Below are 15000 nucleotides of genomic sequence, written 5' to 3' on the forward strand. Positions count from 1 at the left end.
AAGCAACGCGGTTCCCATAATTCGTGGCATGCAAATTTTAATTATACAGTGTACAGTGTTGTGTGTGCCACCCATTAGTGTTCAACATGTAGCATGTTGTGCATTGACATGTTATTTCGGTATTTTTACTTTGGTGAAAAAGTCTTTCAGTCCGAAATCGAAAATTAACTTTTGGGCAAATTTCGGCCAAAGTGTTTCAGCGGCGGAAATTTTGGTGCATCACTAGTAATAATGTTTGAGTTTTGATTGGCAGATACTTCTTCTGTTATGGTGCCATCTATCTAGGTATAAATCTGTCGGTTGTACAAATAGTGTGAAAGGGGCTTACATCGAGAATTCTGCCATTAGAAGGAGGACAATGCTAATTTTTGATTGACATGCCCATTCTCTGTTTGGTTGGCTCCATGACTGTGCCATCTATCCAGAACTGCAACATGCAAACAAGGCAGAATTATTCCTGTTTTACAGGCAATGATAATGGGGTTTAAAACATGAGTTGTATGGATAATAATGCCATTAACAGACAATTCAGATTTTTTTTATTGACACGTCCCGCCGACCTTACTTTACCTACCCTATTTAGCTAGATGAATGGGTCAATACTGTATATTAGAGATGCCTCACCAATGATTCTGTAGTTTGTTATGACTGGCAGGAACACATTTTATTACTTATGTTAAAAATTTAATAATTGAACAGGAAATAAAACTGTACTTGGGATACATTAGCCACATTGCAAAACTTTGCGTGCACACAACATAAAAAGACACACACACACCGGCTGTTCCCAGTGGGGTTTTCCTTTCTCGCGTTCTTCAAAAAGCCCATCTGATCTGATATCTGCAAGGCTGGCTGGCAGGCCGATAGACTTTCATCACATCAGATAACCAGAAGCGAAAGAGCTTTTAATTGGCCTGGCAATGGAAATGTACAGTACTACTTCCAAGGTAGAGTCCAAACTGTCATCCTCATAAAAACTTTATTTACTGTACAGGCAATGTTTTAAGTGACACAAGTTAAACACAAGTTACCTAGTCTAATTCGTCACATGATCAAACCCAGAATACAGGTTAGCTGACTTCCTGTGTGTGCAGAAATAACTACGGGCTAATGAAATGATGGTTTGAACCCAAACTGGCTAGAATATTGTTTTCTTATCGCTGGCATCTTTGGACAAAAGTTAAACGCGTATATAATTTATTTATACATATATGATATGTAAACAAGAATGAAGCCTAAACATTGGATACTGTCATCTTCATATCAGAGCGGGGACAGGGCCCTGTATAATCGAGCTAGAAACCAGCTGACCAAAGAAATTAACATTGCAAAGAGGATCTATACAGCAAAGTTGGAAAAACAGTTTAGCGCAAACGACTCTAAATCAGTCTGGCATGCATTCCAGTCGCTGACTAATTACAAGCGACGATCCCCCCAAGCTGAGAACAATAGCACACTAGCCAACGACTTGAATACCTTCTACTGCAGATTTGAAAAGGACAGTTTCACACCACACACCAACCCGGCCGCACCCGCGACCACAATCACACCTCTGACCTCTGCGTTAACCATCCATGAACAGGATGTGAGACGCATCTTCAAACAACAAAAGATTAACAAAGCGGCAGGCCCGGACCACGTGTCTCCATCCTGCCTCAAAGTCTGCGCGGACCAGCTCGCGCCAGTCTTCACTCAGATCTTCAACAGATCACTGGAAATGTGCGAAGTTCCATCCTGCTTCAAACGCTCCACCATCATCCCAGTCCCCAAGAAACCTGCAATCTCGGGTCTGAATGACTACAGGCCTGTCGCTTTGACATCTGTGGTCATGAAGTCCTTTGAACGTCTTGTGCTGGACCACCTCAAGAGTGTCACAGGTCCCCTGCTGGACCCCCTGCAGTTTGCCTACCAAGCGAACAGATCTGCGGATGATGCAGTCAACATGGGACTGCACTTCATCCTAGAACACCTCGACAGTGCAGGGACCTACGCGAGGATCCTGTTCGTGGACTTCAGCTCAGCGTTCAACACCATCATCCCTGAACTCCTTTCATCCAAGCTTCTCCAGCTCAGCGTCTCACCTGCCATCTGCCAGTGGATTTACAGCTTTCTGACGGGCAGGACACAGCAGGTCAGGCTGGGGGAGGCCACCTCATCCACACGCAGCATCAGCACTGGGGCGCCCCAAGGTTGTGTCCTCTCTCCGCTGCTCTTCTCTCTCTACACGAACGACTGCACCTCAGCGAACCCGACTGTCAAACTCCTGAAGTTTGCAGATGACACCACTGTCATCGGCCTCATCAAGGACGGTGACGAGTCTGCATATCGACAGGAAGCGGAGCGGCTGGAGCTGTGGTGCGGCCGACACAACCTGGAGCTGAACACGCTCAAGACTGTAGAGATGATCGTGGACTTCAGGAGGCATCCTTCGCCACAGCTGCCCCTCACGCTGTCCAGCTGCCTTGTGTCAACCGTCGAGACCTTCAAGTTCCTGGGAATTACAATCTCCCAGGACCTGAAGTGGGCGACCAACATCAACTCCGTCCTCAAAAAGGCCCAGCAGAGGATGTACTTCCTGCGGCTTCTGAGAAAGCATGGCCTGCCACCGGAGCAGCTGAGACAGTTCTACACAGCGGTCATCGAATCAGTCCTGTGTTCTTCCATCACAGTCTGGTTTGGTGCTGCTACAAAAAAGGACAAACTCCGACTGCAACGGACAATCAAAACTGCTGAAAGGATTGTCGGTACCCCCCTACCCACCCTTGAGGACTTGCACGCTGCCAGAACTAAGACAAGGGCGTGCAAAATCCTCTCGGACCCTCCCCACCCTGGTCACCAGCTCTTCCAGCTCCTTCCCTCAGGTAGGCGCTACCGATCAATGCAAACTAGAACTAGTAGACATTCCAACAGCTTCTTCCCTCTTGCAATCAACTTCTTGAACAGCTAACTTACAATTCCATTACAACAAGCTGGCAATTTTTTGACTTGAGTTCGTTGTCACATTTCTGTATTATGTATTACTCGTGCACTCACTGTAGTTGTCTCGCCGTGCTGCACTATTTGCATATAGTGGCCACTCATGCCAGAGTAGCATCTGCTCCATTTGCACACTGATTGAGGAGTATCTGTAACATTTGCACAACCATTGTCCCAGATTATCGCAGTACTCGTCACTTTAAACCGCATACACTCCTTGAAGTCTCAGTGCCCTTTGCACAATGGTCATTGCACCGGACTATTGCGATATTAGCCATTCGAACTGAGGACTCTGCATCTTTTTGCACAATTGTTGTTTGTTGTTGTTTTTTGTCAATGTCTTTATGTCTCCAAAGTGTTCTGTAAATTGACTGTCTGTTGTACTAGAGCGGCTCCAACTACCGGAGACAAATTCCTTGTGTGTTTTGGACATACTTGGCAAATAAAGATGATTCTGATTCTGATTCTGATCTTTTGTAGCTCTCGAAGACATTTTGTGTAAAACAAAAGACATTGTAGACAGTGGCAGCAATTGGCGTGTGTGAAGTGTGCGGATAACGCGCTGGGGTTTTTGATATGTGCGATATTACCGTCAGCATAATTCCAAGTTTTGGCGCCGTGTAAAGTTTTCCTATAGTGCTGCACATTGGTTCATTGTGTGCACCTGGAAATGTGGTATGTTAGGACCGGATGAAGAACAGGATGTAGAAACCTACCAAAATAACATCAGCGACATGCTTGCTACGGCCAGACAAAAATACTTGGATGCCGCCTGAGTCTTTTCTGCTTTAAATTGAATGCGCTTCTGTTGGGTACTGGATCCTCATCCTTTGATGCTGGCTGGAATTAGGTCTAGTGACGCTCAGCTGATATGCGACTAGTGACTTTTGACAATATTCCACATTTGAGATTTGTCATATTTTTTATGAAAATCATAGTCAAACCAAATTTGCAAGCTTAAGGTGTTGAACTTTTCACTTTAGCTGTTCCCATCTCACTATATCCTTCTGTCTTTTTATCATTCCCCAGGCTTGATTTCTGCTTCCCTTGTGTAAACCTTGTCTCTTTGTTATGCTGCCTTCCCCTCTCTCGAGTCTATGTATAGCCTCTCCCCGTCTGCATTCCCTACCGTGTCTTCCCTCCTCGCTAGCGGAGGATTCCTCACATTCTTACTGTGTGTATTTTCCGGCTTGGCCAGCCCCGCTCCCATCGACACCTTCGGTCTGTCACAGCAGGCCTCAATGCATAGACTAACAAAAGAAGAAGGGACCCACTGTGATATCATACATGCCGTTCAGTGGGCATACAGTGATCACACTTTCTTCTAAAAAGATATTTCATCTTCATGCATCAGTATGCGTTACATAATGCATTGTTCACAGCGCACGCCCACGTGGGAATTTCCTTTGCTACAACGGCACCTCCTGGTGGTTGTAGTCGCCACTGCACCCTCTCGGCCCATTGGCCTTGCTGCAGTTTTGGAATTTATTATGGGCTCCCATGCCCTAGCACGTCTTGTCGACTGCTGCTCCCCAAAATAAGTATTTCCGCCTACCACAGGCTTCTCTTTATCATCCTCATCACTGTTGTCATGTCACCCATTCACACGGACGCTCTGCAGTGGAGTTTTGACCATGACGTCATCACCGTCCAATAGAAGGGCATGTACAGCACCGCCAAATTTTTACATGCACGCTTGTCATTGAATGCAGACAATATATACTTTTAATAATAATGATGATAATACATGATAGTGTTTTAATTTAAAGGTATGTTTCAAGACTACGTAAAATAAAATATAGCGAACACACGTTCGCATGGGATACTTTCCACACCCGCATGGCATAGGTGAAAATTTGTAATATAGAGAGAGCATATGAAAAATGTAAACACTTTATACACATTTAAACCTATTAAAACACATTTAAAATTGTGCTTTAATAAGCTTTTAAATATTCTTTCGCATCTGTTCTCACACTCACATTTTTTTTTCCTTTTCTTTTTTTTAATAAAAGTCAAAACGGACTTGGTTCAAGCTGTTTGTCACTCCCATTTGAAGTTTGCTGTAAAACAAAATAATTAAACGTATATTTAAACACTAAAAAATAGCTCCAAAGTTGAGCCGCCATGTAGCGAGGGAACACTGTATTGAGAAACACATATTGAGTGTTCCTAGGTGTCTTAATAGAAAGGTCTCTGACATTATTTGGCCAAAATACACTAAGGATAACAAATTGCAACAAATGTGGTATGCACTCATCACAATCTGCTTCAAATCATTATTTTTTTGTTTTTTGGTGGGGGTGCTATTGGGGTGCTATCATGGAAATGCAGAGTACACCTTTCATTACCATGATGACCGGGGGCGGCGCTATTGGACATATGACAAAGCGAGCTTCACCTACAGTATGTTGCTTGACTTTTCTAACCCCTCTAGCAAGAATTAAAGAAGAAAAGTGACTAGTTTTGCACCAAATCTGGCCATCTTTTGTGACGTTATTGGGTACTTCTGCAGACTTCTGCCAGAGCAAGAGATGTTCACCACTCCGTGTCCAGAGTGCAATTGTATTGCACGTTTGCAAAGCCAACACTGGTAATTTAACAATACAATTGTCGAGAACTTGTTGGATACATAAGAGCAAATGATCAACAATATTTTATAAAGCAAGTGATCAACTAACAGTATGTTTACAGACAGCACAATGAAGCCTTTAAGGAAAAGAACACCCTAACAACAGTCAAGTGTGGTGGAGGATCCTTAATGCTGTGGTGCTGCGTTGTTGCATCTGGTACCTTGACTATATCACAGGTATCATGAAAAAGGAAAATTATCAAGAAATTTTAGAGTGAAATGGGGGGAGAAAAAAAAATAAACTTAGTATGAGGCAAAGTTCTCCAGCAAGACGAAGACCCAAAGCACACATCGAAAAGCATACAGGCATGGTTGAAAAGGGGAAAACAATACTGTTATAAAATGGCCAGTAAGACGTTCTGATCTCAATCCACTTGAAAATCTTTGGGGGAGCTGAAATCTGCGATTGGGGAAAATAACCCTGCAAATGTTCTAGAGCTTCAACAAATTGCAAAGGAAAAATGGAAGAAAATACCACCTGAAGTGCAAAAAGCTTATAAATGGATGCAAGAAACGTATGGAGGCTGTCATTGCTGCCAAAGGGTGTGCAACCAAATATTAAGGAGGGGTTCTAATATTGCTGCACATGCTGTACTCTGTTTTATTTTCTTTGAAATTACAATATCGAAGTAAAAAAAAACAACCTTTTTTTCTTTGTTAAATTACCGTAATTGTGAAAGAGCCTGAAGATATAGGTTTGGTACAATTCATTTTATTTCTGAAGATATTTTACAGGTTTTGCAAAAAATGAAGAGTTGCCAATAATGGTGAGCAGGACTGTACATACAGGTGGAGAACCACTGTGCGTGTGGGCACTTACTTTGTAGATAATTCTCAGACACATTTTCAGGAATAGGCGGATAATGGAAGTTTTTGTCCCTTCGGGAAAAGCAATTTGTTTTTTTAGTCAATGACAGTAAAGGGAGGTGATGGCACCCTGAAGACTGAACAATAGAAGATGACATGACTGACTTTCATATAAGTGTTTTCTTGTAAAACTAAAAAAGCGATAAATCAAATGTTTTTGTTGCTCAAAGAGAGAGTGTGATGAAAGTCAAAGCTGTCGTGGTTTAGCTTTGGTGCTGTAATGAGGGAAGCCTCGGCAACATCTGACCTACTTCAGAGGTCTGTTTTGTAAGGTGTACCCAACAGACGGTATTCAAACTTTTAACAGATCAACTGTCTTTTTTGCAGATTCATTCTGTTGCATTTATTTTATTTTTTTGCACAGATAAAAAATAAGCAGTCTTCACTTTTTACACAGAACACAACAAAGGTAGAATATTGCTGCAACTGTGTGTGCTTACACAGAGGAAGATAAAGGTCAAAAGCCACTTTCATACAGAGATCCCCAAAAATTCACTCATCAGAGCCTGCAGCTTTAGGTGTCATTGTATCTGCTTTTGTTTTGTTTTTGCAGAAAACCAAGCAAAACAGTAATATTGGCGCAACTGTGTGTCATATTACACTGCAAACCAGAATCCCCGGAGTCAGACAATAGCCTCTGTCACACAGGGTTCTTGGAAAACTAGTGCATCTGAGCCATCATAGTTTATCTCAAAGGGCGAATATTGCTGTAACACTGCATGCATTTTGTTCCCGGAATTAGACAAATGCCTCTTTTCCCCACAAAGAAGTGCTTCAAGCATAGTAGATGGAGTATGTGTCCACCTTTTGCCTTTCACACAGAACCCAGAAAAGACGGATATTACCACAGCTTCACACAGCAATTGCCTTCAACAGAACAGGACAGAAGAAGTGAGTGTAAAGTGTTCAATTTAACACTCCTGTCCCAATATCCCTGAATAACATTACATACAGGTGCCCTCTCGCCTCTGTTACAGGTCTGATACAACCTGCAAAGGTGAAAAAATACCAGGTTGACTTGCTTATTATACAGTTAGTTACATTGCTATCAAAAGGGCGGGAGAGTGAGTTTTGGGTGTTAAACTTCACACCCCAGTCCTGGTAGTGTGACATACCCTTATACACAAGCGGCATTCTGCCTCTCTTACGGCTCTGTTACAACCCCCAAAGGCGGAAACCCCTCAGGTCAACGACGTATCAAGTATTTCTCGACATTGCAGAATACCCTTACCCACAGTCCGCCTCGTTTGCAGCTCTGATGCATCCTCAAGAGGAGGAAAATCTCTGGTTCAACCTACTTATTGAAGAGCAACATTGCTTTCAACACAACATCAGAATCAGAATCATCTTTATTTCCCAAGTATGTCCAAAAAACACACAAGGTATTTGTCTCCGGTAGTTGGAGCTGCTCCATCACGACAATTGACAGAGAACACTTTTGAGACATAAAGACATTGACAAAAACAGTCACTGAGCAATAAAGGGTTGCTAGTTATCTGGTAATGCCGCTACAAATTTTATTTATTTATTTTTTGACAATTGTGCAAAAAGATGCAGTCCTCCAGCACTTAGGGCAGTTTGAATGACTAATATAGCAATAGTCCGGTACAATGACCATTGTGCAAAGGGCACCGAGACTTCAAGGAGTGTATGCGCAAATGTTGCTGATACTCCTCAGTCAGTGTGCAAATGGGGCAGATGCTACTCTGGCATGAGTAGCCAGTATTGGTCAACAACAGATATGCAAATAGTGCAGCGTGGCGAGACTACTACAGTGAGTGCACGAGTAATATATAATTGGCCCGACAGAAATGTGACAACAAACTCAGACAAGAAAATTCGCAGCAATGTTGCAAAGGAATTGTAGGTTAGCTGTTTAAGAAGTTGATTGCAAGAGGGAAGAAGCTGTTGGAATGTCTGCTAGTTCTAGTTTGCATTGGTTGGTAGCGCCTACCTGAGGGAAGGAGCTGGAAGAGCTGGTGGAGGATTTTGCACCCTCTTGTCTTAGTTCTGGCAGCGTGCAAGTCCTCAAGGGTGGTTAGGGGGGTTACCGACAATCCTTTCAGAAGTTTTGATTTTCCGCTGCAGTCAGAGTTTGTCCTTTTTTGCAGCAGCACCAAACCAGACTGTGATGGAAGGACTGATTCGATGAGCGCTGTGTAGAACTGGCTCAGCAGTTCCTCTGGCAGGCCGTGCTTTCTCAGAAGCCGCAGGAAGTACATCCTCTGTTGGGCATTTTTGAGGACGGAGTTGATGTTGATCGCCCACTTCAGGTCCTGAGAGACTGTAATTCCCAGGAACTTGAAGGTCACTTGACACAAGGCAGCTGGACAGCGTGAGGGGCAGCTGTGGCGAAGGATGCCTCCTGAAGTCCACGATCATCTCTACAGTCTTGAGCGTGTTCAGCTCCAGGTTGTGTCGGCCGCACCACAGCTCCAGCCGCTCCGGTTCCTGTCGATATGCAGACTCGTCACCGTCCTTGTTGAGGCTGATGACATTGGTGTCATCTGCTAACTTCAGGAGTTTGACAGCCGGGTGCGTTGAGGTGCAGTCGTTCGTGTAGAGAAAGAAGAGCAGCGGAGAGAGTACACAACCTTGGGGCGCCCCAGTGCTGATGCTGTGTGTGGATGAGGTGGTCTCTCACAGCCTCACCTGCTGTGTCCTGCCTGTCAGGAAGCTGTAAATCCACTGGCAGATGGCAGGCGAGACGCTGAGCTGGAGAAGCTTGGAGGAAAGGAGTTCAGGGATGATGATGTTGAACGCTGAGCTGAAGTCCACGAACAGGATCCTCGCGTAGGTCCCTGCACTGTCGAGGTGTTCTAGGATGAAGTGCAGCCCCATGTTGACTGCATGAGACTGCACAGTTCCAGAGATCTATTGAAGATCTGTGTGAAGACTGGAGCGAGCTGGTCCGCGCAGACTTTGAGGCAGGATGGGGACACATGGTCTGGGACTGCCGCTTTGTTAATCTTTTGTTGTTTGAAGATGTGTCTCACATCCTGTTCGTGGATGGTTAACGCAGAAGTCAGAGGTGTGATTGGTCGGTGGTTTGGCTGGGTGGGTGTGGGGTGTGAAAGTGTCCTTTTCAAATCTGCAGTAGAAGGTATTGAAGTCGTTGGCTAGTGTGCTATTGTTCTCATCTTGGGGGGATCGTCGCTTGTAATTGGTCAGTGATTGGAATGCATGCCAGACTGATTTAGTCCATCCATCCATTCATTGTCTACCGCTTATCCGAGGTCGGGTCGCAGGGGCAGTAGCTTTAGCAGGGACGACCAGACTTCCCTCTCCCCAGCCACTTCATCCAGCTCTTCCGGGGGGATCCCGAGGCGTTCCCAGGCCAGCCGAAGGATGTTGTCTCTCCAGCGTGTCCTGGGTAGTCCCCGGGGTCTCCTCCCGGTGGTTCGTGCCCGGAACACCTGACCAGGGAAGCGTCCGGGAGTCTTCCAAATCAGATGCCCCAGCCATCTCATCTGGCTCCTCTCGATGTGGAGGAGCAGCAGCTCTACTCTGAGATCCTCCCGGATGACCGAGCTTCTCACCCAATCTCTAAGGGAGAGCCCGGACATCCTCCGGAGGAAACTCATTTCGGCCGCTTGTATCCGGGATCTTATTCTTTCGGTCCACAGCTCGTGACCATAGGTGAGGGGTAGGAACGTATATCGACTGGTAAATCGAGAGCTTCGCCTTTCGGCTTAGCTCCTTCTTTACCACAACAGATCGATACAAGTCTACATCACTGCAGACGCTGCACCGATCCGCCTGTCGATCTCCCGTTCCATTCTTCCCTCACTCGTAAACAAGACCCTAAGATACTTGAACTCCTCTACTTGGGGCAGGATCTCATCCCCGACCTGGAGAGGGCACGCCACCATTTTCCGACTGAGGACCATGGTCTCAGATTTGGAGGTGCTGATTCTCATCCCAGCCGCTTCACACTCAGCTGCGAACTGCTCCAATGAGAGTTGGAGGTCACGGCTTGATGAAGGCAACAGAACCACATCATCTGCAAAAAGCAGAGATGCAATACTGAGGCCACCAAACCGGACCCCCTCTACGCCTCGGCTGCGCCTAGAAATTCTGTCCATAAAAGTTATGAACAGAATTGGTGACAAAGGGCAGCCTTGGCGGAGTCCAACCCTCACCAGAAACGAGTCCAACGCACTGCCGGATAACTATGACTCCGGTCGTACAGGGACCGAACAGCCCATATCAGGGGGTTCGGTACCCCATACTCCCGAAGGCCAAAAAGGCCCGATAGGACAGCTTGACGGGTTTCGGGGTTTGCCGCCACGACAGTCACTGAGCACCTTACGGCCACAGCTCCGGTCGGCCGCCTCGGCAATGGAGGCGCGGAACATGGTCCACTCGGACTCCATGTCCCCCGCCTCCCCCGGAACATGAGCAAAGTTCTGTCGCAACTGTCAGAGGTGGGAGTTGAAACTCCTTCTGACAGGGGATTCCGCCAATACGTTTGGGCCTGCCACGTCCGACCGGCATCTTCCCCCACCATCGGAGCCAACTCACCACCAGGTGGTGATCAGTTGACAGCTCCGCCCCTCTCTTCACCCAAATGTCCAAGACATGCGGCCGCAAGTCCAATGACACGACCACAAAGTCGATCATCGAGCTGCGACCTAGGGTGTCCTGGTGCCAAATGCACGTGTGGATACCCTTATTCTTGAACATGGTGTTCGTTATGGACAATCCGTGATGAGCACAGAAGTCCAATAACAGAACACTGCTCGGGTTCTGATCGGGGGGCCGTTCCTCACAATCACGCCCTTTCAGGTCTCACTGTCATTGCCCACGTGAGCATTGAAGTCCCCCAGCAGAACGATGGAGTCCCCAGCGGGTGCGCTCTCCAGCACCCCCTCCAAGGACTCCAAATAGGGTGGGTAGTCCGAACTGCTATTTGGTGCATAGGCACAAACAACTGTCAGGACCCGTCCCCCCACCCGGAGGCGGAGGGAGGCTACCCTCTCCTCCACCGGGGTGAACCCCAACGTACAGGCGCTGAGCCGGGGAGCAATAAGTATACCCATACCTGCTCGGCGCCTCTCACCGTGGGCAACTCCAGAGTGGAAGAGAGTCCCCCTCTTGAGAGGACTGGTACCAGAGCCCAAGCTGTGAATGGAGGCGAATCCGACTATATCTAGTTGGAACTTCTCAACCTCACACACCAGCTCGGGCTCCTTGCCTGCCAGAGAGGTGACATTCAACGTCCCTGGAGCCAGCTTCTGTACCCGGGGATCGGATCGCCAAGGTCCCCGCCTTCGCCCACCGCCCAGCTTGCACTGCACCCGACCCCTATGGCCCCTCCCACAGGTGGTGAGCCCATGGGTAGGGGGACCCACGTCACCCTTTCGGGCTGTGCATGGGTGCACCAGGCGCTGTGCATGGGTGCACCAGGCGGTCGCCTTCGAGCCCCACCTCCAGGCCTGGTTCCAGAGGGGGGCCCTGGTGACCCACGTCCGGGCAAGGGAGACCTGAGTCCATTTTTTGTCGTAATCATAAGGGGTCTTTGAACCTGTTTGCCATGGGTGACCCTGCTAGGGGCATAAAGCCCCAGACAATTTAGCTCCTAGGATCATTGGGACACACAAACCCCTCCACCACGATGAGGTGATGGCTCAAGGAGGGGAGTCGTTTTAGAGTCGTTAGCGCTAGTCGTTGGCGCTAAACTGTTTTTCCAACTTTGCTGCATAGTTCTTCTTTGCAATGTTAATTTCTTTAGTCAGCTGGTTTCTAGCTCGATTATACATGGCCCTGTCCCCGCTTTGATATGCGTCCTCCTTAGCTTGGCGAAGTTGCTTAAGTTTGGCAGTGAACCACGGCTTGTTGTTATTGAATGTGCGAAATGACTTTGTTGGTACACAAACCTCATCACAGAAACTAATATAGGATGTGACAATGTCCGCATATTCATCCAGGCTGCCAGCTGAATTTTCAAAGACAATCCAGTCTGTGCAGTCTAAACAGCTTTGAAGTTCCATCTTTGCTGCACCCAAGCATTGCCCATTTTGATATCACCTCCTAAAGTGGAATATTGGCCGTACGACATGGTTCCCTCTCTTCAGTCGTTCCGTTTATACAAGACAGGGAACCAGCAGGTGTCCTCGGTCAATGTTTTGCATCTCTACAAAGCATTCATTCTGTTCTCCTGTGTTCCTGGCAGCACTACACCAAAGATGCCGATGGCCTGTGCACCAGCCTCATCAAGCCCAAGTTGATGGAGGGCACTGTGGCAGCGCAGGACGAGTTCTCCAGAAGTAAGGACACTCCGGACTCATTAAACCCAACTTGTGTGTGTGTACTGACAAGGCTGTAATTGCATTAAACGCCGGAAGCTTTTAATTTGTCTGTAGCATGGTCAGTCCTCCATTCGGTCATGCTTGTAAACCCTGTCAAGAGAACCGTAAACCCCCAACACTGGCATTTTCACGGTACCGTGTGTCGGTGGGATGGTGATAGCTCTGTCTGCTACATAAATAGCGTCACATCATGGCAACCGCACATAGTGTAACCTGACTGTACCACCGGTACGGTTTGGATCTAAATCAGTAAAGGTTGGTGAAGCCACATTTCCACAAGCCAGGTTTTTAAACCTAACTGATGTTTCAAGCTTGGCTTAGGATTTCAAGCCTGTGACAGGTTCTTAAGCAAAAGTTACGGATTCAAGCCAGGTTCAGAGTTTCAAAAGCTTGGTAGAAGCATGGCTGTATTCTGTACAACCTTTTAATTGCATAACAAACCATACTCTACTGCTTGTTGGAGAGCAGGCTTATAATATATAGTATAAAAGTATATAGGATATAATTTTGTACTATAGGACTGTTTACATTGCTATTGTCTGGGCTATGCAAAAAGTCACTACATGATAATATATTGCATTGTTTCATGTTTTTTTGTATTTTATTTTTTTCCCACTATTGCATGCTCAAAGTAAATTAAACTAAAGTGATACTTGTGTCTGGTGTTCCTGCAGGTGGCTGGGCCCTAAACAGGAAGGAGCTGAAACTCCTGCAGACCATTGGTAAAGGAGAGTTTGGGGGTGAGTCACACATCAGAGACAACGTAGCGTTTGAACGGGGTTAGGATCTCAAACCCAGGTTAAGGTTTCACACTAGGGTTCCAAACTAGGATTAGGGTTTCAAACCAGAATTAGGGTTACAAAGTATGGTTTTAAGACAGTTCTGGGTTTTAAGTTTGGGTTATGCTTTCAAACATGAGTAGTATTTCAAATTGGGCTATCAAACCACGGTTATGGTTTTCAGTTAGGGTTTCAAACAAGTGTTGGCAGGATCGTGGTCCCCTCTGTTCTCAAATCTCCCTCTGTCTTGTCAGATGTGATGGTGGGTGACTACAGAGGGACTAAAGTGGCGGGTTTTCAGTTAGGGTTTCAAACAAGTGTTGGCAGGATCGTGGTCCCCTCTGTTCTCAAATCTCCCTCTGTCTTGTCAGATGTGATGGTGGGTGACTACAGAGGGACCAAAGTGGCGGTCAAGTGTATCAAAAACGACGCCACGGCACAGGCTTTCATCGCAGAAGCCTCAGTCATGACGTGAGCCAGACCTGACGAAAATTCTCAAATAGTTACAGCCTAGTTCTTTAAAGAGAAACCAGTCATTGGTTTTTATGTTTACGTAGGCAATTGAGACACAACAACTTGGTGCAGTTGCTGGGAGTCATTGTGGAGGAGAGGGGGAGTCTCTACATCGTCACAGAGTACATGGCCAAGGTCAGTCAAACCGAACACACACACACACACACACTGGACCTATTGTCGTTATCAGTAGCTGAGATTCAGCTGTAATTGTACTTGTACAACCCGATATTGGCATTTTCACAGTGCTGTGTGTCAATCGGATGGCAGTAGCTGTGTCAGCATTGCTGCTTGCTGGCATGCTTTTCTTTTGTACCACAATGTAAGGGTTCTAAAACGGGTTCGTTAAAGGCTCGTAAAGCCACATTACCCCCAAAGCCTTACGAGTCGGTTCAGTTCAGGACGGATTCTTGTGAAAGGGCCTAAAATATCCAAAATGTACTGAACCCACTTTTCTGTGAGTTTTGTGGGGTACCAAAACTGATCTTTTTCCAGCAGTACAGTTTAGTTTTGTATGTAATTAAACCATTTTAAAAGGGTCCCAAAATAAAAGCCACGTCAAGTCTTCTCAAATTTACTTTCTTGCCAGTAATAGGGATTTTCAAAGTAGGGTTTCAAGCCTGGGTTAGGGTTTCAAATTAGGCTTTCAAGTGAGGTTCAGTTTTCAAGTTAGGGTTTCATGGCTGGGAACAGGCTTCAGGTCAGAGTGTTAAGCAAAGTAAGAGTTTCATATTTGGGTTTCAAGCAAGGTTTAGGGTTTTAAACCTTGGTAGACATGCTCTATTTTGGTACCCATTTATAATTATGTACCGAACCAAACTGTACTGCTCAATGGAAAACTAGGTTTAAAACTCTCACCTAATTTTCTAATATATGTTACTGTACACTCCTATTACAGTGGGGCAAAAAAAAGTATTTAGTC

At 46.2% G+C, this 15000-nt stretch overlaps 1 protein-coding gene across 1 annotated transcript in view; it reads left to right on the forward strand.

Moving 5' to 3' along the window:
* The window catches only part of LOC133474127 (tyrosine-protein kinase CSK), an 89996-nt gene that overhangs the window by 68635 nt on the left and 6361 nt on the right, over nt 1-15000 (forward strand). The window contains exons 6-9 of the mRNA XM_061765478.1: nt 12651-12744; nt 13461-13526; nt 13937-14036; nt 14123-14213. Of these exons, the coding sequence (XP_061621462.1) occupies nt 12651-12744; nt 13461-13526; nt 13937-14036; nt 14123-14213 (351 nt within the window). The remainder of the gene's footprint in view (nt 1-12650; nt 12745-13460; nt 13527-13936; nt 14037-14122; nt 14214-15000) is intronic.

Source organism: Phyllopteryx taeniolatus, chromosome 2 (assembly GCF_024500385.1).
Source record: "Phyllopteryx taeniolatus isolate TA_2022b chromosome 2, UOR_Ptae_1.2, whole genome shotgun sequence".
Classification (NCBI taxonomy): domain Eukaryota; kingdom Metazoa; phylum Chordata; class Actinopteri; order Syngnathiformes; family Syngnathidae; genus Phyllopteryx; species Phyllopteryx taeniolatus.